Source organism: Artemia sp. Qi Xiang Cuo, chromosome 16 (genome assembly GCF_049724085.1).
Source record: "Artemia sp. Qi Xiang Cuo chromosome 16, ASM4972408v1, whole genome shotgun sequence".
In the NCBI taxonomy this organism is placed as follows: domain Eukaryota; kingdom Metazoa; phylum Arthropoda; class Branchiopoda; order Anostraca; family Artemiidae; genus Artemia; species Artemia sp. Qi Xiang Cuo.
In genome coordinates, this window is record NC_142809.1 from 57,189,458 (window position 1) to 57,214,775 (window position 25,318).

Consider the following 25,318-nt stretch of genomic DNA (forward strand, 5'->3'; position numbering starts at 1 on the left):
GATGAAAGGGGGAGTAGTCAAGGACCCATTCAAAAAGGGGTTACTTAAATCATGAGTGGATTCAGAAACCCAGCTGAGATGGGAAGGCCAAAAGCTGCTGTCACCAGTTGTCTTTCTGTATCAAGGAAACTCAATTTCCTTTAGCCTTCTTTTTTTCTTTGTTCCTTTTTTAGGAGGGGGGGGAGGGGTTAACCAAAGATACAGTTTTGCTCTCAAGTTGCCTCTTACTGCAAGTCTGGCTTTTATTTGGGGTTGACATAACGGTACATTCGACCACAAAAGAATACGAAAGAAATCGGGCAAAGTATGTAGAGAATATACGGAAATCATACAAATCTCAGAAATTCTGTGGTGGGGCAACGGGTTCTCTACTGACCAAGACTGTACTATTCAAATACACAATTCTTTGGTATTCTACCTTGCTGTTTTTCCTTTTTTTTTTTTTGACCTAACTCGTTACGTTAAAAGAGATAAAGAAATAAAAAATATTGATGGGTTTGTATAAAAGAGGTTGTTTAATTTTGGGAGGATTCAGAAATCCAGTCAAGATGGGAAGGGCAAGAACCGTTGTCACAAGTTGTCCTTATTAAAGATACATAGTTTTCTTCAGTCTTCTTTTTTTCTTCGTTCTTTTTTTTGTGACAAAAGATCAAAATTCAAAGTGACTTTTACTGGAAATCGTTGCCGAGCTTTTATGTATTTCTGTACTGTTTAGCCATATTGGCCTATATTTTGAATTAAAATAGGCATTCCGGTCTAGATAGTGTATGACCTAAATAAGTTGTTGTATTTTGAAATTGCTCTTGCACGGAATCACGGGGTTAGTTTTCAAAATCCTAAGGTGGTAAGGGGGTGGGGACTGAACCTGCATTATGCAGGCACATTTTTGCACATGTGCCTGTAGGCATATTCTCTTCAAGTGAGAAGTCTCCCTGTGTCCTAAATTAACTAAGCAATTGCAAGTTTTGCCGCAACGGGGCTTATCTCTATCTCTCCCATCCCTTCTCCCCCTTTTTCTCTCTTACCTTTTCTTTCTCTTTCTCCTCTTTTTTGCTCTTTCCTCCCGCCCTCTCTCTCTCTCTCTTTTTCTCTCTCTCTCTCTCTCTCTCTCTCTCTCTCTCTCTCTCTCTCTCTCTCTCTCTCTCTCTCTCTCGCTCTCGCGCGCGCTCTCTGTGTCTCTCTCTCGCTCTCTCTCTCTCTCTCTCTCTCTCTCTCTCTCTATCTCTCTCTCTCTCTCTCTCTATCTCTCTCTCTCTCTCTCTCTCTCTCTCACTCTCACTCGCTAGCTATCTCTCTCTCGCTCTCTCTCTCTCTCTCTCTCTCTCTCTCTCTCTCTCTCTCTCTCTCTCATTCTCTCTCTCTCTCTCTCTCTCTCTCTTGTCTTTATGAAAAAAACCGATTCTAAGTATCTTGAGAACAAATAACCTGCAGTATTCCGGAAAGAGACAGAACCGCTCCCTGTCATCACATAATATGTGAGTAAAATTCAGGCCTTACCAAAAGTAAAGCCTACATCATGTATACCATGTTTGAACCCGTTGCTTAAAATGCGAAAAATTATCAAAGAACTTAAACTCCTTTAGTTATTTACTTGCTAAATGAATGCAGTTTCCTGTAGTTGAGCCGCCGATCCACCCCAAGAACAAATCATAGTTGCTGATTTGGTAATATGGCTGAGGCTTTGACATATAGCTCGTAATAAGTCCGTTATTAATCTATTCTTCCCTTTTTTTAGGTTTGAAGGTGTGGCTGTGTTGAGTAACGCTCGTGGGAAAGTCCAAGTTGCCACAGTTGTTGTTCTCTCAGATGTTATTTTCTTTTTGCAGGAAAATAATCAAAAATTTCATTTCTTCGCTCAGGTAAAAGTTCTATTGCTGCTCCTAGCTTATAGTTCATTCCAAATTTATGATCTATAATTGTAAGTCTTGTTTATGAAGTTTATTTTTTTCTTTCATAAAATATGTTGGTTGAATGTAGTTCTGCTCCTAAAAACTTAGGCACTGTATGGAGTCTTTATTCATACAAATAGTTCTAACAAAATTTCCACTTCAGCCAACGGTGAGTAGAGCTCGGTGTGTCAGCTTAACATATAGAACGTAAATATAACACTATAAAGAAATACATCTTCAGACAAAAAAAGAGCAAATCAGGAAAACGAGCAGCAAAGTCCAAAAAAGAGGAGGAATAAATGGCATAGAAAAAAAGAGTAGAGGCAGAAGACAAAAAAGAGCAAATCAGGAAAAAGAGCAGCAAAGTCCAAAAAAAGAGGAAGAAATAGTAGAGAAAAAAGTGTAGAGGTCATCTCAGAGTGACTGTAAATCAAACCAAAAGTGGATCATTTTTGAATTTATAGAATTAAATATAATGCTTTGCTTTGTTTAAAGATAATAATTTAAATTCAGTTGCTTAAAAGGACAATCTAATTTTCATCAAACTGAGCGTCCAACAGTGGCATCTGTCGTAGAATGTCTTTTAATCTTTTGCTGATTTTTTTTATGTTTTTTTTTTTATCTTTTTCGCAGTCGCGTCGCTATTTTTGCTATATTTATTTGCTTCCCTACTTTTATCATTTTGCTATCTTTTGTATTTTTTTTTTGTCTGTGATATTTTTGCAAGTGGTGACTATTGCAAGGGGAGACCAAGTGGAGATGGTGCTGGATTAGTGTTGAACTTGGTTTCTTTCCGTTGAATGTTGTTTTTTTTTTGTTTTGTTTTTTCTTTTTCTATATTGATATTTCAATGGAAAACGGAAGATGGAAGAAGGGTGTATATTACTTTTAAGGTTGAGGCTAGGTTGCTATTGGATCAGGTCATGGACCTGATCTTGGTTCAGATCAAATGAGGTGAGGCATGGCTCGACTTTCTTTCCGTTGAATGTCGTTTTTTTCGTTTTTCTATATTGATATTTCAATGGAAAATTAAAGATGGAAGAAAGCTGTCTATTACTTTTAAGGTTAGGGCTAGGTTGTTATCTCCCCTTCTTAGATCAGGTGAAATGAGGTGAGGCATGGCTCGACTTAAATATTCTTTTTTTTTTAAGTTCTAATCAAGCAGAATGTTTTGTCTTACGCTGATTCTTTTTCTGCGGAGACTGTTATTATGCTGGAAAATTGAAGATAGAATTTCCTGTTTGAAGAGTATTGAATGATAACGGTTTGCTCACACACTTAGTAGAGTAAATTTGGATGTAAATTTTCTTTGGGTTTACGTGCCCATACAATAGTTAAGTGTTTGATAGATATGTTTTTACCCTTCATGGAAAAGGGAGAAAAAACTTCAATTAAGATATGAAGTTTTCTAGCTTAAATTTGAATGAATGAGATTTGTTTTGCGTTTTTAAACAACAGTGGATGAACAGTGTTATAATAAATAAAAAATAAAATAAAAAGAAATGTAGCACGATATACAGAGCCAGATCTAGGATGGGGGCTAAAGGGGGCAAGAGCCCCGTGTGGCAAAACAAGCATGAATTTTTGGGCAAAAATTCTAATATTTACAGTATTGGCCAGGGGCGGCAAAGTCTACATTTGGCCCCTCCCTGAGAAATAAACTGGCTCCAGCGAATCAACCGAAACAGAACAGATAAAATGTACTTTAAGAAAACAACACGTATAATCACGGTTCAGATACAGCGAACTTCTAACAAAAAATTTGTCTTTCAATAACGGTATTTAGAGCATCTGTAGCTCCACATTTTCTGTTACTTTTTAATATCTGGCCCAGGGCGGGATATTTAAAAGGTACCCCCTTCCTTCTTTTATCCCCTTCCAATAGGATGGGCTATAAGGGAGATAGCGATAGAACATGTGGAATAACAAAAACACCATAAATGCGCGCAAGTAAAAAAACGGATAAGCAACAATATACTGCCAACAAGGAGTCCGTAGGCACGGCGGGTCGTACGGATGTATATGCTTCAATAAAAACTGACTATGGTGAAGCATCGCCATAATTTTTCTTCACCAGAAAGTTTAAAGGCCCCGAAAAAACTTACCTGAATTCACAAGTTTTATGAAAAAATTAAGTTAGGCTATAACAACGAGCAAAATGTTCAGAAATAGTAAAAATGTAATAAAAGGATTAGAAACAGTAAAAATGAAACCTGATTGTTTGAATTGGATCTACACAGCCACGTGTATCTTTCAAAGTTAATAAAAATTGGGAATTTAATTAGTAATGAAAATGACCTCCACAGGCAGTTCTGCAGTTTTTCATAGTAGCAATTGCCAAATTAAAAACGAAATATGGATTAAAAAGCAGCAAAAAAAAACATGCTAAGCAACAAATGGCACCTACAAGCATCCTAAGAATATGTAGCTTCCTTTAAAGGTTTAGGTGGCCTTGGGAACCAGTAAATTTATAATGTTTGAATTTTTACGGACAAAAAGTGTTGCCAAACTTCGCTAACTAGTTTTTCTTATTGATTATTGCGGTTCAACTTGGCAATGCTGATGAAATACGGTATTTTCTGACAAATTTAGTAATTTTGAAACAACCAAAGAAAAATATTAAAAATTTTCAGGTAGTGTGAATAAACCAAAGATGAATCCATGGGCAAAAGTATTTCTATTTTCATGTCCTTTTTACTCTAAAAAAAAGACATCGACTAAAATAGATAACCTAGAACATTCTGGTTTTACATCTAGAAACCTTCAGCGAAAAATGGAATAAGCAACTAAAACATTTAAGAAAACAGCATAAGAGGATGAAGAAGAGAGAGAAAAACAAGAAGAAAAGTCAAATTATAAAAAAAATCATATCCACCAAACACCAAAGAGAAGAGACATACTTTAAACGCTTTAGGCCTTATTTTAGAGGTTATCATTACAGTCAGTAATTTTCTCAAGATAATTCTATAACACAATTCTGGAATCTCGTTGGTGGTATTATATTATAATATAAGGTGGTATTATATTATATAAAGTATTTAAATTATATAATACTTTATATAATTGTAATAATTTGTATAGCCTATGTTAAAAGGGTAAACTTACTTGGGAGTTTCAACGTAGGCTGTGAGAAAATAGTTCTTCGCTCTTGCTTGTACATTGGTTATCTGTGGTTGATTAGCTCACCCCAGCCCCAACTGTGCTCAAGCAAAGAAACAGACTGAACTGTTTAAAAGGTTACAGCCAAAAGTTGTCAACGATGCCTAGTTCTTCATAACCATTAGGCTGCAGATTCTATTGGGGAAATGGTCAATCTAGTTATATGCAATTTTAATACGTAAATTTGTACGCAGCCAAGTTCTTTCCCAAAATGTTTGAAAAAAGTATTGATTTTTTTTTACCCCTCTCATCCCTAAACGCATTAACTTAAAGATATGAGCTTATCTAGAGATTTGTTTGCCAGAAGTGTTGAGTCCTCCCTCTTAAAATAAAGCATTGAAAACATATACAACTCAAAATGATATTCCAATAAAGTGTGTTCCAATAAAGATATTCCAATAAATTGATATAAAGTATGGCAGTTGTATAACTCGAAAACCGCAATGGACCCAACAATGTGGTATTAACTGTTCTAAGGGGGGCAGATAATTGCACAACATGTCGGGACTGTATAGACACTTTTGAGTGGCTCTGATTGGCAATCAACAAATCAGATCGCTGTTACCAACAAATGTAATCCACGATGACAATTAAAATCAAATCGTTGGTGCCAATAAGTCAAATTCAAGACACGTGGATGACGAAATTTATGTAAAATACTATATATATGAAATTTACGTGTTGTCACCTTTCCACCATCAGTGTTTTCCGCCGTCAATATTTGACTTATTACTATCTGTTATCGGTGGCAGTAAGTCAAATCCACGAAATATGGGTACTAAACTCTAATTGAGTGCTACATATTCGAGATTTAAAACAACGAAGAAAATTTTAAAAACTGTTACTATCATAGCATTGAAAACTTAGAGTGAATTATCACGGGAAAGCTTGTAAGATTTGCTAGCTAATAGGTTTTCTTTAGATCAAAGATGAAACTTTTAGTTTCCTTAAGGTTAACAAACAAACACATGTAATTAATAAGTAATTTTATTGTAGAATAGTTGAGGTAAAGTTAGTAAGCACAAAAAAACGCATAAAAATTTTTTTTATATTCATTCTTGTTACGATTTTACCAGTTTGAAAAATATATTGACGAGGGGGGGGGGGTTCAAACCCCCCCCCCCTGGATACGGCCTTGGTAATAGCGGTTGCCAAACTAAAAAAAAAAAATCTGGCTGAAAAACGGGGAAAAAATTTTGCTTATTGAAGCCGAAGCTACTTGTTGTTCGTGTTTGAATTCTTACGGGCGATAAGCTTTGTCAAATTGATCTAATTAGTTTACGTATTTATTATCACGTTCAACGAATATGTATAACTGCCATAAAAACTTCATAATCTTGGAAACAACCGAGCGAAAAATATAAAAAAAATCACGGTTTTCAGTAGTGAATAGAAATAAGATGTGTCCCTTGGGGGGAGGGGAAGAGGCTTTTTTATGTTGGTCTCTTGGAAAGACGAACATTAAAGACGAAAACATGAAATTCGGTAAAAAAGAAAAAAAATTATGTTTCTGGTGCTTCTATTATGAATTAATTATATTGTAATTCCGGTGTTTTTGTTTCAAGGTAAAACATTCCAACGCAGCTGGTGAACCGTCACGTGGTGAATGAGCTTGCGACAAAAACGATCGTATGAAATCTAAAAAAAATATACAGAACGCAATAAAGTAAAAAAAAAACGCATGAAAACTAACGTATAACGGAAATACTAGGCCCGAAAACCCAGCTATGTGAACTGTGGATGAATATGTACACTCCATTTTATTCATTTTATTTGTTATCTAGTGATTAAATGTCATTATTTTGTTAACAATTTTATGTTCGAAATTTGACTGACATTTTAAATTGCTTTCTTTTATTTCCTCTAGAACGGCAAGCCGGGAGTAATAAGTCTAGAAAAGTCTAGATTAAATGTCTTTATTTTATTAAAAACTTTATGTTCGACATTTGATTGACATTTTAAATTGTTTTCTTTTATTTCCTCTAGGATGGCAAGCCGGGAGTAATAAGTCTAGAAAAGTCTAGATTAAATGTCATTATTTTATTGACAATTTTATGTTCGACATTTGATTGACATTTTAAATTGCTTTCTTTTATTTCCTTTAGGATGGCAAGCCGGGAGTAATACGTCTAGAAAAGTCTAGATTAAATGTCATTATTTTATTGACAATTTTATGTTCGACATTTGATTGACATTTTAAATTGCTTTCTTTTATTTCCTATAGGATGGCAAGCCGGGAGTAATAAGTCTAGAAAAGTCTAGATTAAATGTCATTATTTTATTAACAATTTTATGTTCGACATTTGATTGACATTTTAAATTGCTTTCTTTTATTTTCTCTAGGATGGCAAGCCGGGGGTAATAAGTCTAGAAAAGCTGCTTGTACGTGACAAGGCCGGTTTCGATTCTAGAGGTATTTACCTAATATCTTCGGATTTATTAGAACCAGAAATATACGAGCTTCAAATCCAGTTGCCTAGAGATAAGAAAAACTGGATTGACTCTATAAGGTATTTTTCAAGCGTCCAAAATTTACAATTTGTTATTTGATATTTTTCCTTTTCTGTCAAGGCCGCTATTTATTACTGATTACGGACTTGCATGACTGATTTGACGCGTGTAAACTGTTTTCTGATTGGTCAACAATAATTATTTGCCATCACGAACCTGATTGGAAAAGTTTCCTCTGTCATGCAACTCCTTAAGTGGTAATATGGCACGATTCGAATGGTTAACTAACGCTAGCATAACGTATCGCCTTTTCGAGATTTTTTCCAACAAGGCTAATCTATTGTTACCGAGGTTTAAGTGGCGAGGGGGTGAAGAAAGTAGTTTCAGGTGTCTCATTGAATTGGATATAAACAAGATTTCAATATATAATGACTGTAAAAGAGCATTTTCAACACTGAATTTTTCGGGTCCTCCTGAAATAGAATCCTTACTAAATGAGTAGGCCTATCCCCACCCCCATCCCCCTCCATCTATCGCGTCAGTGGGGTTTCTTGCTTCTGTTGCTTGTGTGATATGGATCCGTTTGTGAATTATCCTTAAACGTCATTGTTTTATTGAACGCATATCAAAATGCTGTAAAATGACTGAATTAAAAAATCAGTTAAATCTTAAAAGACTGCATATATTTTCGGTGTACGATTCCAGGTCTAGAGGAGTATTTTCTTTCTGTATTGTAATTAGTTTGTTTGTTAAAAGACACTGGGTAGCAGTTCAAATGTAAAAATTATTATAAAATACTGTCTACATAAAAAAACAACAGGTAAATAATACGAAAAACAGGAAAACTGGAAAAAATTTTAGTGTTTCGATATGTGATGGTGGCAAAAGTCTGCTACCTTTAATAAAGATAGATGTAAGACTTCACCCAAGGTAGAGCTCAGTGTCAGCTGAAGTACACTCCGAATTATTAATATGACACAACTTTAACATTTGAATGAGGTTTTGGTAACATTTAAATCACCGTACAGGTGAAATTTTACTCCTTGATTTCACTAAATGTGTCCCCCCCCCCCTTTATCCTTGCAAATATCTTTGTCTCTCGGCATAAAATTTATTTAGATTAGATTTTATATTAGAATTTATTTAGATTCCCTCTATTACGGGTGTGAAAACGTTATTAATCAGCCATTATAGAGCTGGGAGCTTTTTATGATATTCTTCTAGGGAAATCCCCTGTGGTTATGACCTCGAAATTGCTAGCTAGATGGGAAGTTTGTATATACGTGCCGCTTTGGGGGAATTTTAAGTATGTAAATTGATTCGAAGCTTAATTTTAAGAAAGTACTAGGAAAACAGAACATTTTTAATTAGTTTGTTCTAATATTACTCTCTAGTTGATGATTTAACAAAGCATGTGCTGTGAGGCATACTTAAAAAAGAAGAAGGCAGTGCGGGAACCTGCTCTAAATGATACTATCTAGACGTTATTGCCTTTCAGCCTTGCAATCAAATAGCATAATCTCTTTTTTTCTTTTCTTTTTTCACGGTGTTCATAATCGTACAGCAACTAATCAAATCCCACCATGTTTCTCAGCAGACAATGTGGATTAGATCGATAAATTTGTTTACAACCTTACAAGGCCATCTAAAAAATTCAAGTTAAGAAACTATTTAAAGAATAGCAAATCTAAAATAAATAAAATAACAAAGAAAGATTAAAATTGAAAAAGAACAGCATAGTTACAAGATTTAATGGAGCATCCTAACAGCACTAACCTTACTTACTTATTTGTATTTGCAACAGTACCAGGTGTTGCTTTTTTTTACCTCACCCTGTATAACTTTACGTACTTACTTCTACTAACAGCAGGACCAGGGGTTTTTTTCCGCCTCACCTGTCATCTTCAATTCAGGTGTGTCGTAGGAAGCAACCAACCTTATCTCACCGCGTCTAATCTAATATAGAACAACCAACCACTTTTTATTGTGTCCAGACAGCTTGTGTTTCTATAAAAAATATTCGCAGGAAATGTGTATGGGAAACTTACGTGTCAAATTAAAACTGGCCTATTTTTTCTTATAATTTGTACCTACTTTCTCTTGCTGATACATCATTAACCTCCTGTCGTTGCGTTTTCATGAATTTGGCTCTTAAGGCAAATCAAAAATGAGGAAAACGGTAGCGATCGAGGTTTGATCCCTATAGTTGTTCAATAACTTCAGCCTTCAGTAGCTTCATCTCTGTAATGAAACATCCTACTTCTCTCAATAATTTTAGTTTTTTAGAGCTGCCAAAACAAATAGCCCCATCTGACTGTTTCTCTCAACCGACAATATAGATAGATAGATATATTTGTTTGAAAGCTTGGTATGCGATATGCACAGTACTGTTACTACTACTACTACTACTGCTAACAACTCGCTGCAGTCCAAAGCCGCCTGATGCCAGCACAACTACGCAGGCCGCTCCTTCATCCCAATATATTCAAAGCCTCCTTCTTTACACTCTCCCAAGAAGCTTTAATTTCCCTTAAATCTTTCCTTAGGACTTCTTCTTTTTCCGTTTGACCCGCTTTTTTCAACCCTAGATGGCTGGCCGAAAACGACGATCTTCAGAAATCCGTTCTTCTCCATTTGCGGAACTTGTCCTAGCCATCTCAGCCTTTCCCTCGTTGTAGTCCTAGAAAGCAGAGTAGAACCTTATTTTTCGTACAGCTTACTGTTTAAAATGCGGTCAGTCAGACGGTACCCAAAAAAAAATCCGTAGGCAGTTCATCTGGATAAGATCATACAAATACGCCTCGGTCTTTTGGAATGCCCACGTTTCAGAACCAAACTTGACAACTGTCACTTGTATCTTCTAACAATCTAATTTTGGTCCGCAGACTTATATTCATATTCTTCCAAACTTTTTTTCAACTGTGAAAAAATATCCTGGGCCTTGGCTGTTCTACTTTTAACATCTTCGCTGTGTCCACCATTTTTGCTAATAACACTACCTAGGTAAGTGAAGCTATCCACTTGATCTGTCTTTTCGTTACTCAACATCACCTCTTCACCTTCCACTCATTCCCAGTCTAATTGACTTGGTCTTCTCAATATTAATTTTCAAACCTATTTTTGCGCTCTGAACCCTCAAAACCTCCCAAAAATCATTCATTTTGCTTGCATTTTCATGTAAGACACTCAAATTATCAGCATAATCTATAAACCATCTCGGAACCTGGCCTGGATTGCTCGTTGAAAATGATGTGTTTCGATCATTCTCTGCTCTCCCGGCTATACGATTCAATTCCTCAGCTGCTAGCTCTAATTCACTTATTGAGGATTTGTACGCGACTGAGAGGACGGTCACAAAAAGTATCCTTGCCCGAAGTAACCTTGCCTGCCATCTACTATCCTTTGAAATAGATGATATCATAATAGATGAATTGCGTACGAGTTTACGGGCCCTATCTTAGCTGTTGAAAGTAGTATTTCTTTCAACAAATGCCATCATTGAGGCTAACTGCACTTAAATATTTTGATTTTATTAATGTATTTCGGCCTTTTCATGTTCCATATTCTTGTTTTTTTTCAGATTGAGAGTAATAAATCAACAATAATAAAACTAACGGCATACTTTTTAGACAGATATTCGTTTTTTTTTGTTTTTTTTGTTTTTTTTTTGAAGCCAGAGCGTCTTGCTTTCAACAAATACGCTAGTTGGAATTAACATATCGATGTCGTTTAATAAAATTTACCACTTTTTGTCAAACTTATCTACCTTGTCAGTGTATAAGTCGATTTTTAATAAGGCTATTAGGCCATGTTGTGCCTTAAAGCTTCGCCCTATCTCGCTCATTATAAACTTTTTTAATTTGTATGGCCAAACTATCTAGAATTAGTGATCTTGCCTTAAATTTTAGAGCTTGGGTAAGAGATCTCAATAAAAAATAAAAAAATAAAAGCTGACACCCATTTTTACGGAAACGTCAGAAAAAACTATTTAATTTCTCTGATTTTGATACGGAGAAAGAGATATTCAGTTTCAATCAAACCTACGTCATCAGAAAGTGTGAATTTAGTTGTTTTTTTTTTAATCCAACGGAGTAGAATTTCTTTTTAAAGGTCTGGGAAGAATAGTTCCTAAAAATATTTTAGCATACCTACTAGGAAAACTCTAAAAATTAGCTTAAAGGAAATATTGTCTGAGCGATAGGGCTGCATTGGAATATCCCTGTGGTGCTGGCTACTTCAAAAATCAACAAATTTAACAGTCCAACCACAGATTCCCAATAGCTCTCGATGATTGGTAGTCCTCTGAGAGAATTCGCTAATGGTCGCTTTGTCTTTGAGACAGTCAGCCGACAAGACAGAAAGCCTGAGACTCGGAAATGCTTTTAATGTGGTGTATGACCCTAAGTAGTTAATTTTTATTGTTTATGTGCAGTTCTTTTATCTGAAATTTTAACTTTTTGTTCTATAGTATAGGTATTTCTTATTTGATACTATCTATTTTGAACCCGTACTTATACCCGGTTTGGTTTCTTAATCAATGCGAATTACTTATACCCGGTTAACTTATTTACCCGGTTGGTTTTTAAATCAATGCGAATTAGGCTTCTTAGTTCATACGATAAATTTATTGAACGCAGATAGTTCTGCCTCTGTTAAAACTTTTTTTTTATTCTCTAGTATGGATATTTCTTTTCCTTTTTTTATCTATAAATTGTTTCAGATTAGCTATTGAGCGTCGCCGTGAACAAGAAGAGGTCAATAAGCTAATTGCTGAAAGCGAAGAAGAGAGAAAAGTACAGGAAGCAAGAACAGTTAGAATTCGACAAGTTGTTAGTAAGTATACTTTCTAGTAAAGATATTGCAAAGGTCAAGAACATAGTCGTTTCCTCGATTTTATCAGGATTCTCCATTAAAAACTGCGTTCTCTCTTCTAACTTCACTAATCTTGTGTGATTTCTTAAGTCCGCCAGTTTCAACTGTCAATTTTGTCAATTTGCGGTCGCCTATCTCCGCCCTTTTCAATTCAATTCTGTCAATTTGTGGAACGCGGGGAAGTTGATAGAAAATGTAGTTAGGATTTTGCTGAAATAGTTGAAGACATCCAGAAAATTCTTTTATCTGTGGAGGTTGGGTATTAGAAACCTTAGTTTATAGTGAAATATCAAAAAGTTCCGTTTTGAGTTTCATTTTATTTTTCTTTCTTTGCGATTCTCTCTCACATAAATTTTATATTTTCTTCTGGGAAAAATTTTCTTCTTTGTCCACTGGGCGTATTATTTTACAATACATGCTAAAATTGTGAAATTGTAATTTTGCAGGCTACCACCCCCGTATTCTACGGGGGTGGTAGCCTTGTCTTGAGACTGCGAAATGTCGAAAAAAAAGTTTGTTTCTTATGCTTACACTCATTGGTTGTATTAAGAAAATTAAGTTTGAGCTCTCCCCCCCCTTTGCGAAAATATGCGCATTTTCTCTGTTGGTTTCAGAAACAGCCTAGTCCGAATTACTGAATGCAATTGCTGAAACTTTCAGGACACTTGACCCCTCTTATTTTTATTAACTTCTTAAATCCACTTGTGTTTAAAATACTTAAAAACTTTTTCTTTTTCTGCTGTAAAGAAATGTAGCTGAAATTTGTCTCCACCAAGGGATTCCAGAGCCTTCATAACCCTCTTCCTCTCCACCTAAGGCCAACCTAAGGCCAAGGCCAAGTGACTAATTGCTCTTCCTCTCCACCTAAGGCCAAATACATATATAGTAAAAAAAGATTCACTTATGCAAAGAATGAAATTTAGATGGTAAATAGCTAAGAAAATAAATTGAAAACTCTCCATATACTGTGGAGAATATGCTCTATATACTGTGGAGAAATGTTTCGTGTGCCCTCCATTAGTCTAACTTGTTTCGCATTTATTCCGCAACTATTAGAAGGAGAGATTATTTCATCCTGGATTTACTGCTGGAAAATGTTGGCCTGAATTTTACTTTTTTATCTGCTAAATGACACTGTGTTGAGCGGAACTATTATGGTAGCTTAGTGCTACAACAAAGGCCAAAAGTTAAGACGATCCGCTTCAGCTTACCTAGATGTAAACCCTCTCTAGACTGTGTAGAAGTGTGGGTCAGCTAAAGCTCACGTGGAGGCCAATTAACTGAAGGGTACGCAAATGCAGGCATAATAACTTTCCGACAAATAGTAACGCTATTGATTATTTTCTCCATAATTTTTTCCCAAGTCATTTGCGGGTCAACATGTTTCCATGGCAACACGGTATATACTTTAGTTCACAAAATAAGTAAATTCGAAAATTCCACTGATCGTGTTTTTGTGTTATAGGTGCCTTACGTCTCAAAGACGTCGATCTTGCTGTTATTCTTGAAGAAAAGGTTCGACTTCTTGCGGATCTTGTGGAGGTTGCTAACCCAAATCCTTTAGATGATAGCAGTTGTCCTATACAAGAACCTATTCGGTATACTCATCTAGTTGGTGATAATGTAGATAACCACGTTATGAGGGAGACGTTGCTCACTACATTAAAGGTATTGTATTATATTGTCTTAGGGTTGTCCTTCCCAAAAATTCAAAATTTTATTTCTAGTGTCCTTGGTTAAATTTCAAAATTTTGTTCTAAATTAAAGGTGACCTTCAAGAAGAAGCATAAAAGGATAAAACGTAAAGTTTATTTTGAAATGTGTAACACTATGCTATAGAGAAATTTATATTTTAAAAATACTGATATGTTTGAATTTCATGCTTTAAGTAAAAAGGAATGAAAGTACGATCATAAGCTATGTGTTTTGTCCAGTCCTGACATAGAAGAGGGGCCACATTATGTGAGCCCAGACAGAGGAGGCCATGCTCATCCTTTCGTGAGAGAGAAGAGACGCCAGATTGAATCGAATTTTACCTTATAAATTATATCATATAAACGTTATAAAAAGTGATCTCTTACTATTTTAGGTACAGTTGTTGCTTTTTTACACTCTGAAAAATGAATACAATAAGAAATAATATAATTGTTTATCCTGACTCATGAGTCGTAGTCCCTTACCGTTTCTTATTTTGGATTTGCATTTCTAAGGATATTTCCTGTTAAAAAAAAACAAAAAAAAAACAAACACACAAAAACAGAGTAAACTATTTAAGAGTACAGTTTCTGTAAAAGTTTTTCTTCGACGATAAATCTCTATAGCGGAACCTCCTTCCCTATAATCTTATCTCTAACGTGGGCCCTATTTTCACTATTTTCTTTTCTTTCTATTTAGTAATCTATTTTCTATTTAGTAATCACTATTTTCTTTTCTTTCAGGAAGCCACGAAATTAGCTAGTGCCTTATATTCAACAGGTTGTACAAGTCTTTCAAGAAGTGTAAGCTCAGCTGGTGAACGAACCAGTGAAGCCTACCAGAATCCACTTCTCCCTCGACGGGCAGAAACCTTCGGTGGTTTTGACTACCCAGCTAAAGAGGTTGCTTTACCTTTACCTGCAATAAAAGGTTTGTTTTTCTGTGTAAAAGTACTCTAGAAGTCTAAAAACGCCTCTTGATTCTAGTTGAAATGGTTTTGTCTAATTGATGCTATTATTTTAAATGGTTATAGAAACTATTTATATCATATTTACTCTATTATTTTACTTTGTGTCTACTTGAGTCCGCACGTGTTTGTATGGTTTTGTTTTTTGTGGTTTTTATCGATCTTCAGACACAAAATAACTACTACTACTCACCGAAGAACCAAGCCGCCTGAGGCCTACACAGCTACGCAAGTTCCTTCTACACTCCTATCTATTCAAAGCCTCCCTCTTTACACCCTGCCAGGAAGTTCCCATTTCTCTTAAAGTTTTCTTTGCGACATCCTCCCACCCAAACCGAGCATGACCTGCTTTTCGTTTAACCCTAGACGGTTGGCCGAAAAGGACAATCTTTGGCTATCTGAATTCCTTCTTTTGGGCTGCATTCTATCACCATTACTGTTTGCCATAGTGATAGATTTTGTTCTCCCTGGATGCAGTTTTAGTGGCGGTCTACAATTAAATCCACTGAAATAACTTAATGATGGTGATTTTGCTGACGATGTTGCACTTATTACCCACGACCCAGAAGGTATGCAACGCAACATTAATGAACTAGGTCGTATGGCAAATGCTGTCGGACATAAATGCTAACAAGACCAAATCAATGTCGAATGCAGTCATACCTGACTTAGCCGAAGGACTTTTGGTTAACAACGAGGAAATTGAGGAAGTGAGAGAGTTCAAGTATCCGGCAGCATTCTTACGCAAGATGCCAATTCCGAAAGAGAAATACTGTGCCGAATAACATTGGCTGGGTCTGCTTTCAGCTACCTTAGAAATTTTTGGAGAAATAATGAATATTCCCAGAAGCTAAAGCTTAAATTTATAATAGCAATGTGGTCTCTGTCCTTACGTACGGCTGCGAAACTTGAAGCATCACTGCTCAGCTAGAACGACGACTCCAGGCATTCGACAATAATTGACTAAGGTCTATCCTAAATATACATTGGACGGAAAGAATACGAAATGATGAAATTTATCGTATGACAAATCATACCCCCATCCTTGACCTCATTAGAAAGCGGCGATGGATGTATTGGGGGCATATGGTGCTAATGGGGGATGCAAGGCTGCCGCACGACGCATGGTGTTGGACACCCCCCGGTCTCCGCAAATCAGGGAGACCGAAAATGACCCTTGGCAGGTCGCTAAACAAGGAGGTGAAGCTGGCGAGGTCCTCGTTGGAGGAGCTATGGTTGAAGGCTCAGGACAGGTCGTCGTGGCGAACCACTGTTGCTGCCTTATGCGCCCCCAGGCGTAGGAGGACCTAATTCTAAAATTAAATTCTAATTCATCCGGAGAACGTGCCCTAGACATTTTTTAGTATTTTATGTTCGTTTTAATTGTAAAATATGAAATTCATAGCTTGTGTAAAGTGAATATAGATACATACTCTGTCATATAATAAATCGCAGAAAATGGCTCCGTAATGTATGAAAAGTGGTGCATGCCCCTGAAGAACCATCCTCTCTGTTCCTTTGGTGAAACTTGCTTGGCGCAAAAGTATGTGGCGGATCCTAGCCATTTCATGCAGAAGTCGCAGAACTAAAGTATGCATTTAAAAGCATAATTCTCATTTCCAATTGGCAAAAATATGCTTTCCGCAATTTCCTTGCTATTGGTGGAAAAAAGCCTGCCAGCCTTTCCGCTGAAAAGTTGAAGGAGCCGTGGGTCTACTCTGTTTCTCTAATTATTCCAGCATATCTACCTTTCTGCTAAAAAAGTAGGATGCAGGATGCATGGGGGTTGCTGGAGGACCCTTGGCCCCACATTTCCAATACTATATATTAAAAATCCTTAAATAATTTCTGAGACCACACTGGCTAATCATGATAAAACAAAAAATCGCGAAGAAAGGAAGAAAACGAGGACAATATACAGTCAGTGACAAAATTGAAAAAATGTGCAAATATTTCGGTCAAGACCTCCGCTTGACCGTCCTCAGTGCAGAATAAAACTGATAAAAATATAAAAAACCAAACCTTAAAACAAAACAAAAAACTAAAATTGGACGACCCTTTCCTAGTAACGGTGAAAGGGTAACTGAATAAAAAACACAAGATTGTGCAATCGAATAGTATCCGATAATAGTCAAACTGGAAAGCGATCAGCCTTTAAGAGTGCTTTACGCAAAATGAAATTTCTGAAATGCCATTTAGACTTGTGTCTTTTATTCAGTTACCCTTTCACCGTTACTAGGAAAGGGTCGTTCAATTTTAGTTTGGTTTTTATATTATATTATTATATTTTTATACTGAGGACGGTCAAGCGGAGGTCTTGACCGAAATGTTTGCATAATTTTTCAATTTTTTCACTGGCTGTTAATTGTCCTCGTTTTCTTCCGTTCTTCGCGAATTTTTGTTTCAAAAATCCTTACATTCCTGCTGCTCAAACACATTGCAGCATGCCTACGTTTTTGCAATATTTTTTTTTTTGTCGAGGACCGAGCACGGGGGGGGGGGGGTAGTTCTGTTTGGTTGTATCTATAATGCAAAATTGAGGATTATTGTGTGATTCTGGTTTAATTAAAGGGCAACATGTCTAACTGTCCACTATTAAGCTAGTGTTGGGGTTGTTGGAGAGGTAATTGGGTTTATGTGTGAAACGAGAGGTCTCGTTTGGCTCCCCCCTCATATAAATCGAAAATCCTTGTGTGATCATGGTTGCATTAAGCGTAGTAAAGACTACGCTTATCTCACTGTCTTGTGAGAAAATTTTTCAATTAACTGAAATTAATTCTGTTTATTGAAAATACAAAAATTAACTTCGAAATGGATTGTTCAGATTCAACGTAGTAGGGATTTGTAATTGTGACAACAAACTTTTTAGAATTTTTGAAAAAAAAGCTTGAAACCCCTAAAATCATAGTCAGATCGAAATAAAAACAACTAAAATCCCTATTTAAAACACAAAATAAACGTAAGATTTTGACTGTGATAGTGTGACTCTGATGACTGTGATAGATAGACTGTGAAGCAATCATACAGGTTCATTTTAAGTTTCAATGTCGTTCTTTATTTCCACCAGATTTTTTATTAGCTAATTTTTGTTCTAAGGAGATAGAAGCATGTTTACTTTTCTGCAAAATAGCTGGTGATGAGAGGGGGAGGCGAAGTAGCTGCTGGCCTGCTTTACGCTTCCAATAAAAACATATTGAATATGGTTGCGTCAATGTACTTCAAACAAGGTGGTGATATACCTACCTTTCTCCTAAAGGGTATCGCAGGGCTGAAGCTGTCGGCTAAAATTTTGAAAATGGTTTGAAATTTTTGATGGTTTCAAAATTTTGAAAATAAAATTTTTGAAACTCATTAACGAGATTCTAAAAAAGTTGTTTCTAAAATAGGGTCCATCTTAGGTTGCAATTTGTTTTTCTGGCCTCGGGCTTATTTTCTAGTATCACTGCTAAGAAAGGATAATAATATTTAATATTAAAAAAATTTTATTTTCAAACGCCTTACACGGTCATGCCGATCAGCGGCAGTTCTTGTTATAATAAGACACTAAATTTATCAAACATTTGAAAATTAAAGCCATAGCCATCGTCTTGCAAAATTATAAATTGATTCGAAATATCACAGAATCAAACAGAGTCAAACGAATGAAAAGAATAATGAACTAAAGTAAATAAATGTATACAATTATTGGCGATTGGATGCAGATATAAAAATCTTGACGAACGAGGGAACAAAACTACTTGCGTACCGCATATGCTGTGCTGGTACCGGCGAATTTTTGGTAACGGTTAAAGGAGAAAAGTATAAGCTCTTTTTCTTTTTTAGCAATGCGTGAACTGTTATCATTGAGGAGGCATGTGGAATCCCATTCCTCTGCCTCAGTCCCAGACACAGAAAATGAAATAGCAAAATGAACCGAAATCACAAACAGAAATAGCTTGTAAAATTAGATGGCAGCTTTTTCAGTTCCGGGGGAAAATGTTCGTTTTTTTATCTCTTATTTTTTATTTTAATGATAAATCGACGGTGTGAATCGAGGTGATGGACGAAGGAATCATCGTGCATTTTAAGCACCTTTACATTTTATTCTAGCTTCAATTTGAAACCAGCGCCTGCTTGAATGGAGCTTTCCACTTGAAAGTGGAAAATTGGCTCGAAGAAATGAAAGCTCGTCGGAATAACCTCGGATAGACCTCTTTTACTTTTATCAGGTGCATTTTTTCACTTTCCGGTAACTTCAGGCATAGCTAAAGTTAATTAAGTTTATTGATTTCAGCCTATTCAACACAGAGAAAAAATATTAAACTCTTATTAATATTTAATATTTTTGAGGAAAATGTTTCTAGCAAATCCAAACATACCTTAAGAGAAATCACTACTGCTGACTTTTTTCATGTCTTGACGCATATAGCTGGATTGTGACAGCCCAAAAATAAGTAGAAAAAGAACACATAAGATGCTCTGCAAGTTTCCTAAAAAATTTCCCAAAAAAAAAATTCTAAAAAAAAAAACCTGTCCCACTCCTCCACCCGCTCTCTCCTTCCTGAAAAACACATTAACCAAGTACCGTAAGTATATGCTCTATAAACTTCTTTTTCTTCAATAAGTTACTCACGTTTTGTCATTTTTCAGTTGTTCTGTTTCTTACTCATCTATTTTTTACAGCACGTAAGAAGCTTAGTGACGTCAACGCTGTGGGTATTTCTTCTATTGATTTCAGTGTTGCCAACGACCCAGAAGTGAGTTTTTTTTTGTTCGACTCATTTTTTGCCTAAAATATACGAATGGTTGTTTAACTTAATGCTACATTGAAGTTTGATCATTGTTAACGGATATTTATTCGATTCAACATTTTTACGTATATACTAATACCAACAAAATAGATGATTAGCTTTTTAAGTAGATTTTTGGTCGACAATTGGCAGGCAGAGGAAGACAAGTCGAACGCCTGGTTTCTGTATAAAATTAGAACATTGTGTTGCCATGTTCTAATGGCAACACCATTAACAACATGTTCATAATGGCAACACCGTTAAAATTGAATGGTGTTGCCTGTACAATCCTCAGTTTAGTAGTGATTCTGACATTTAAAAAAAGCAATTTACCAACCCTTAGAGTTTTTTTTGTTTTTTTTTTATCTAGTGGCAACGTCTATTTTTAAATTAATAATAAGTGAAATATAAATGAAAAAATAAAGGAAATGAAAATGAAGTAAAGTAAACAACAAATGAAATGTCATAGTCATGTTTGCATCAAATATAAAGTAGAGCAAATATCAAATTTGTGAAAGAAAAGGATATAACACAAGAGATGAATGAATAAAACTCCTATAAATGGTTGAACACTATTGCATTTTGGCCTCCACTTTCTTTTATTTCAAAATCAATATACATTTTTGTGTTTGCTTCATTTATTACGGATTGAAAAAAAAAAAAAATGTTTTTGGAGATTTCTTGAAATAGACTACCCGAAAAATTCCAAAATATAATCTTAAAAAACGAGTTAACGATTATCTGTTTTCTTTCTTTAATCAAAATATATTATACATCAAACAACTGACAAATATTCAAAAATTACAGGGTTCTGATTGAAAAAACAAAATAGTGGCAATTAATTGCGACTTTTGTCATTTTGCACTGCAATGGTACATTTTAGCACAAATAGTTACATGCCGTCAGATGAGTATTATGAGATGGCCGTTCGGTTAAACGTTTCAAGAAGCATTGTAAAAAACACGCTACTTCCACTGGCAGGATGTACTCAGTTGAGGGAGGACCTTGTGGACTGCCCCTACCTCATAATCAAAAATTGTTTCGAATGTCTAGGGAATTCGTTATCAAATCAAAATTTTGCCCCTTTCCCTTAAAAAAGTTCCCACTTACCCCCCCCCCCCCCTTATATTGGATGCGTTTCTTTTTCGACATATAAGTATGCATCGTATAGCTTGCAATTACAAAAAAAAAATCAGATTGAAATAAATTAAATAAAAAAGAGTATTCAGATAATAGTAAGAAAGTAGCGTTGAAATTTGAAACGAGCAAAAATGCCTTAAATACGAGGAGGATGTGCTGCCTCTCTTTTGGTAAAGTGAACATGGGTTATGCCTACTTGAGAGGGAACTTGGCTGACTAATAATTATAGTAGCTTCCTAATTGATGGTTGGCCTGAAATCTTTATAAGAGATTGGTTCGTACGACCATTATTTATTACTTATCAATTATTAATTACGTTTAATGGACTCAAACAACAGCGGTACAATGTCCGAGTGCTAGACAAAACTCGGTACTGGGAATCTAGTCCCAAGAGATCCAAAAGCACAAGATATGACTTAAAGCAATAAGAAAATACAGCCACTTTACATTACTCTAAGCAATCCGAAGATTTGATATGGACCAGCGGTCAAAAGTATCCCAAGAGAAATAAGCGCAACAGTCGCAATCAAAATTTGCTTATATTTGATATGCCCAACCAAACCATCCGGGGCCTCACCTGTGCTACATCAAGGATGTGGGTATTTCTCAATTTCATTCTTCAACCTACACATATCTTGGGCTCCAAGACATGTGGTTATTTTGTGGTTCTTAAAACTCTTTATCTCAGTAACTTGATTAAAACTTAGTAGCTTGCGTTTTTCGTCATTTAGTTTATTTTTATTAAAATCCAATTTCAAAGAGAATTGTCAGCTTGTTACAATCTGAAACCTCTACTCTTGACAATAAATATTACTTAACATTTCCTAGACACTTAGCCTACTAGATTTCAACTAGTTTATTTATCATTTTTTTTAATAAACTAGGTCATTGATGAGTTCCCGGACCCATGAACTATTCCGCACTCCCAGCCCAGTAAGTAGTCATGTTCGAAGAGGAAAGAGGTCCAAAAAAGTCCCCATTCTCCCTCCAATTTAGTAGTAAATCTGATAGGTATAAGAGTGTCGTTTGTTTCTAATGTTAACATTTAAGTCTATTTTAAATTATTTTGCTCCATGTTAAATTGTTATAACATTCTTACTCCAAATTTTCTTTTTTTTCGTTTTTACTTTTGTTTAGGTTTTGACAATTGTAATATATTTTCAATTTTTATCGATTTAATACAAGTTATCATTAATCGTATATTAACCTATCATGCCTATTAACAAATACATTTATTTTTTATTTTAGTCAATCAGTTCTTCAATTAGTTTTTAGACTCATGAAGCCCCTTTTTTCAACCCCATCCCAATAAGTAGTCGCCTCCAGAATGGGAACTTAAAAATCATTCTTACTCCCAATGCATTACAAAACGGTTTGTTATAAAAGAAGTTTCTTTGCCGCCTTTCGAGTTGTTCTGCTTCAGGAGTTGTGTGTGATAAAAGAAGTTAATTAAAAATATAGAGCTTAATTGAAAGAGTTATTCTGTCTTTTTGAATCCCGACAACCGCTTTAACCTGAAAAGAAAAATTAAAGCGGGATAAAGCGGAATCTTTGCTGTCAATTGCCAAATTGCCAATTGCCAATTGCCAAATTGCCGTCATATTTTAAAACATTAACACTAAAGGACTACTGAAGCAAAACATTCCTTACGGTTTCGCAAAGAACATAAACCACAGTCAAAGTCATGATATCAGATCGAACATTTTTTCGGGATTTATGATTTTTTCGTGTTCGTCTTTTTCTGGCTATACTTCATTTTTTTTTTTTTTAAGGTTTTTTTTTTTTTTTTTTTTTTTTTTGTAATTTTTGCTTTATATAGTATGAATTTTTTGGATGAGAAATACGAATCTGTCAATATTTGCTCGTGAAAGTCTTGTATCTATCCTAAATTTAGCTGTTTGGTGACTTTTAGTTTTTCTTTTACCTCTCCAAACATTTAACTAAAATTTTGATTTTTTTTTTGTTTTATTCAGATTCCTGTATATTAGAGTATATACACTTATTTGTGCACATTTTTTTTGAAGTATTGTGATGTACAAAAAAGGACCATAGTTCAAAGGTTAATAAAAGGGAGGATGGGAGAGGGGGGGGGGCTGAGAAATGTGGTAGATTGGCTGATGTATAGGTTAGTGTTAAAAAAAAGAAAAAACTCTTGAAACTCTTGCATTTAGAAGAAAAAATAGAACAATTACATGAATGGTTCGTCTGTATTTAATAAGAGTCCTTTTGACCAAGAAATAATCCCTGAAAGTTTCACGCCACTGGACTCTCAAGATCAAACATGTCCCCCTTATTCCAGTACAAAATATATCTAAAGAATTGATGGATCACGTAATTTATGACCCTTACTTAATGAATCTAGGGGCTATGTCATCGTTTAATACAAATTCAATGATATTTTCAACTATTTTGAACAAAATGGATACCTCGAAATGTTGATCAGATGTCCTAAGGGGTTGCCAAAGGACCAGATACCAAAAACGGTTCTAGAGCAGGGGCTGGTTTCTCTTCAATCACTTTTGACTTTTAAAAAAGGCACTAGAGCTCTCAATTTATGATCGAAGGAGCACCCTCTGAAGTTTCTATGACCACAAGGAGGGGGAGGAGGGGGCAGCCCCCTCATATACGGAATCAGTTCTGTTCCTTTTTATGGTTTAATGTTTTTCTATGCTTTCATCATAAAGGCGTAGACCAAAAACACTCCCGGAAATCAATAGGGAATGGATATCAGTCTGTACCCCCCCCCCCCTTCCTAGAACTAAATCTATATAATCTGAAGGCTCAATTAATTTAGGACGTTTTGGCATTAAAATGCGCTCTTCGAGGCATCGACCCCCCCCCCTTTGCCTACAAAATGATCCAACACCTCTGTTTCATAATAGCTGATGGACACTTACACTTCATCACATATAGTTTTATGAAACATGAAGTAAATCAGTTTAGTTAAATGGAGCTTTCCAATGAATATCAGAAATATTTTCCTGCAATAAGATAGGAGGTATCACCCGGCAGGACCCTTATTCAGACTTAGCCTAAATGAAGGGAGACCCCCATACCCATTCCTATATTTATTTGAAAGCTCATGGAGATTTAGACAATTTGGACATTGGAATGCGCTCTTTTTTGGCAACTGACTCTCCCCCCCCCCCCCCACCGCGCCAACACAATGACTCACCGCCCCTCCTTCATAGTAGTTTATGTACAATTATACACTTCTGTTTGTTCTTTTTATTTGTCTTAATTTCTTGGTTGCTCAATTTTATATCTGGGGAGATTTTACAGGGTCAAATTGTCGGGGGGGGGGGCGGATCCCAGAAAATATATTTAAATGAATGTTAAGTCAGAAATGACTTAATATTCACTCTTTAGTACAGCCTTCCTCATATACTATTCATTTAAAAAGAGGTGAGACACATTAAGAGGTTTAACCAGATGTTGCCTCTTAATTATAATTATCACTAGTAAAAATTATCATATTTCCATGCTTGACAGCCCTGTACTGAGTGCCCAAGTAATGGGGCACCAAGGGCCCCATTGATGAAAAGCCTGGGAGAAAAAAACTACATTCCATCTATGACCTCCGGTTTGATGAGTTCCTATCTGGTAAAACACAAACATATAAAATTTAATAAATACCCAAGTGTGACTATCTTCTCAGAAAAAACAAAATGCAGAATTTTGTATTTTTTGATATAGGGGCTGAAATATGCTTAAATAGATACATAATACGCTTAAATAGATATACTTTAAAATAGTATGCATCTAAAGTATACTTAATATATTATATAGACATAGTTAAAATAAATTTAAATACATACTTAAAGGTAGAAGATTTATCTTTTCAAATACAACGATCGTTTAAACTCCTTCTTTTGTTTTCAGGATGTGTCACAAATTGCATCTGGCAATTTTGAGTCGACAACAATTAGTCAGGAAAATTTGGAGTCACATCAGCTTGCGAAACTTGACTGGTCTGGTTTAGGAATGCCAGTGCTTCCCCCTATTTTACGTCAAAGCAGAGAACAACAACTTCTTGGTTTTCAATGGGCACATCATGTCAATGGCCTGACTTGTGTGTTGGCACAACAGATCACCACTCTGGAAAGGCAAGCTTGATTTTCTGCATTGATTTTGTTAGTTCGACGTTACTTAAGCCTGAGGGGGGGGGGGGAGACTTGGTTATAAGGCTCAGATAATTCGAAAATTTGATCAGATATTTTTCAAATTATTTTGAAAGAATAGTTTCTTCTTATTTTTCAAGTCTAATTTCCTTTAATGTTGTTTTTGTTGACGGAGTGGTAAGGGTTTCCAAGTTGGACTTGCGGTCAGTACAACAGATCACCACCGTGGAAAGACAAGAGTTTTTTTTGCATTGT

The 25,318-nt window shown here is 35.6% G+C and overlaps 1 protein-coding gene across 1 annotated transcript in view; it reads left to right on the top strand.

The window, feature by feature from the left end:
* cyst (rho guanine nucleotide exchange factor 18 cysts) overlaps window positions 1–25,318 on the top strand; it is a 402,635-nt gene that overhangs the window by 356,099 nt on the left and 21,218 nt on the right. Inside the window, exons 17-23 of the mRNA XM_089102646.1 lie at window positions 1,736–1,859; window positions 7,392–7,558; window positions 12,220–12,332; window positions 13,837–14,039; window positions 14,810–14,996; window positions 19,696–19,769; window positions 24,825–25,048. Coding sequence (XP_088958772.1) covers window positions 1,736–1,859; window positions 7,392–7,558; window positions 12,220–12,332; window positions 13,837–14,039; window positions 14,810–14,996; window positions 19,696–19,769; window positions 24,825–25,048 — 1,092 coding nt within the window. The remainder of the gene's footprint in view (window positions 1–1,735; window positions 1,860–7,391; window positions 7,559–12,219; window positions 12,333–13,836; window positions 14,040–14,809; window positions 14,997–19,695; window positions 19,770–24,824; window positions 25,049–25,318) is intronic.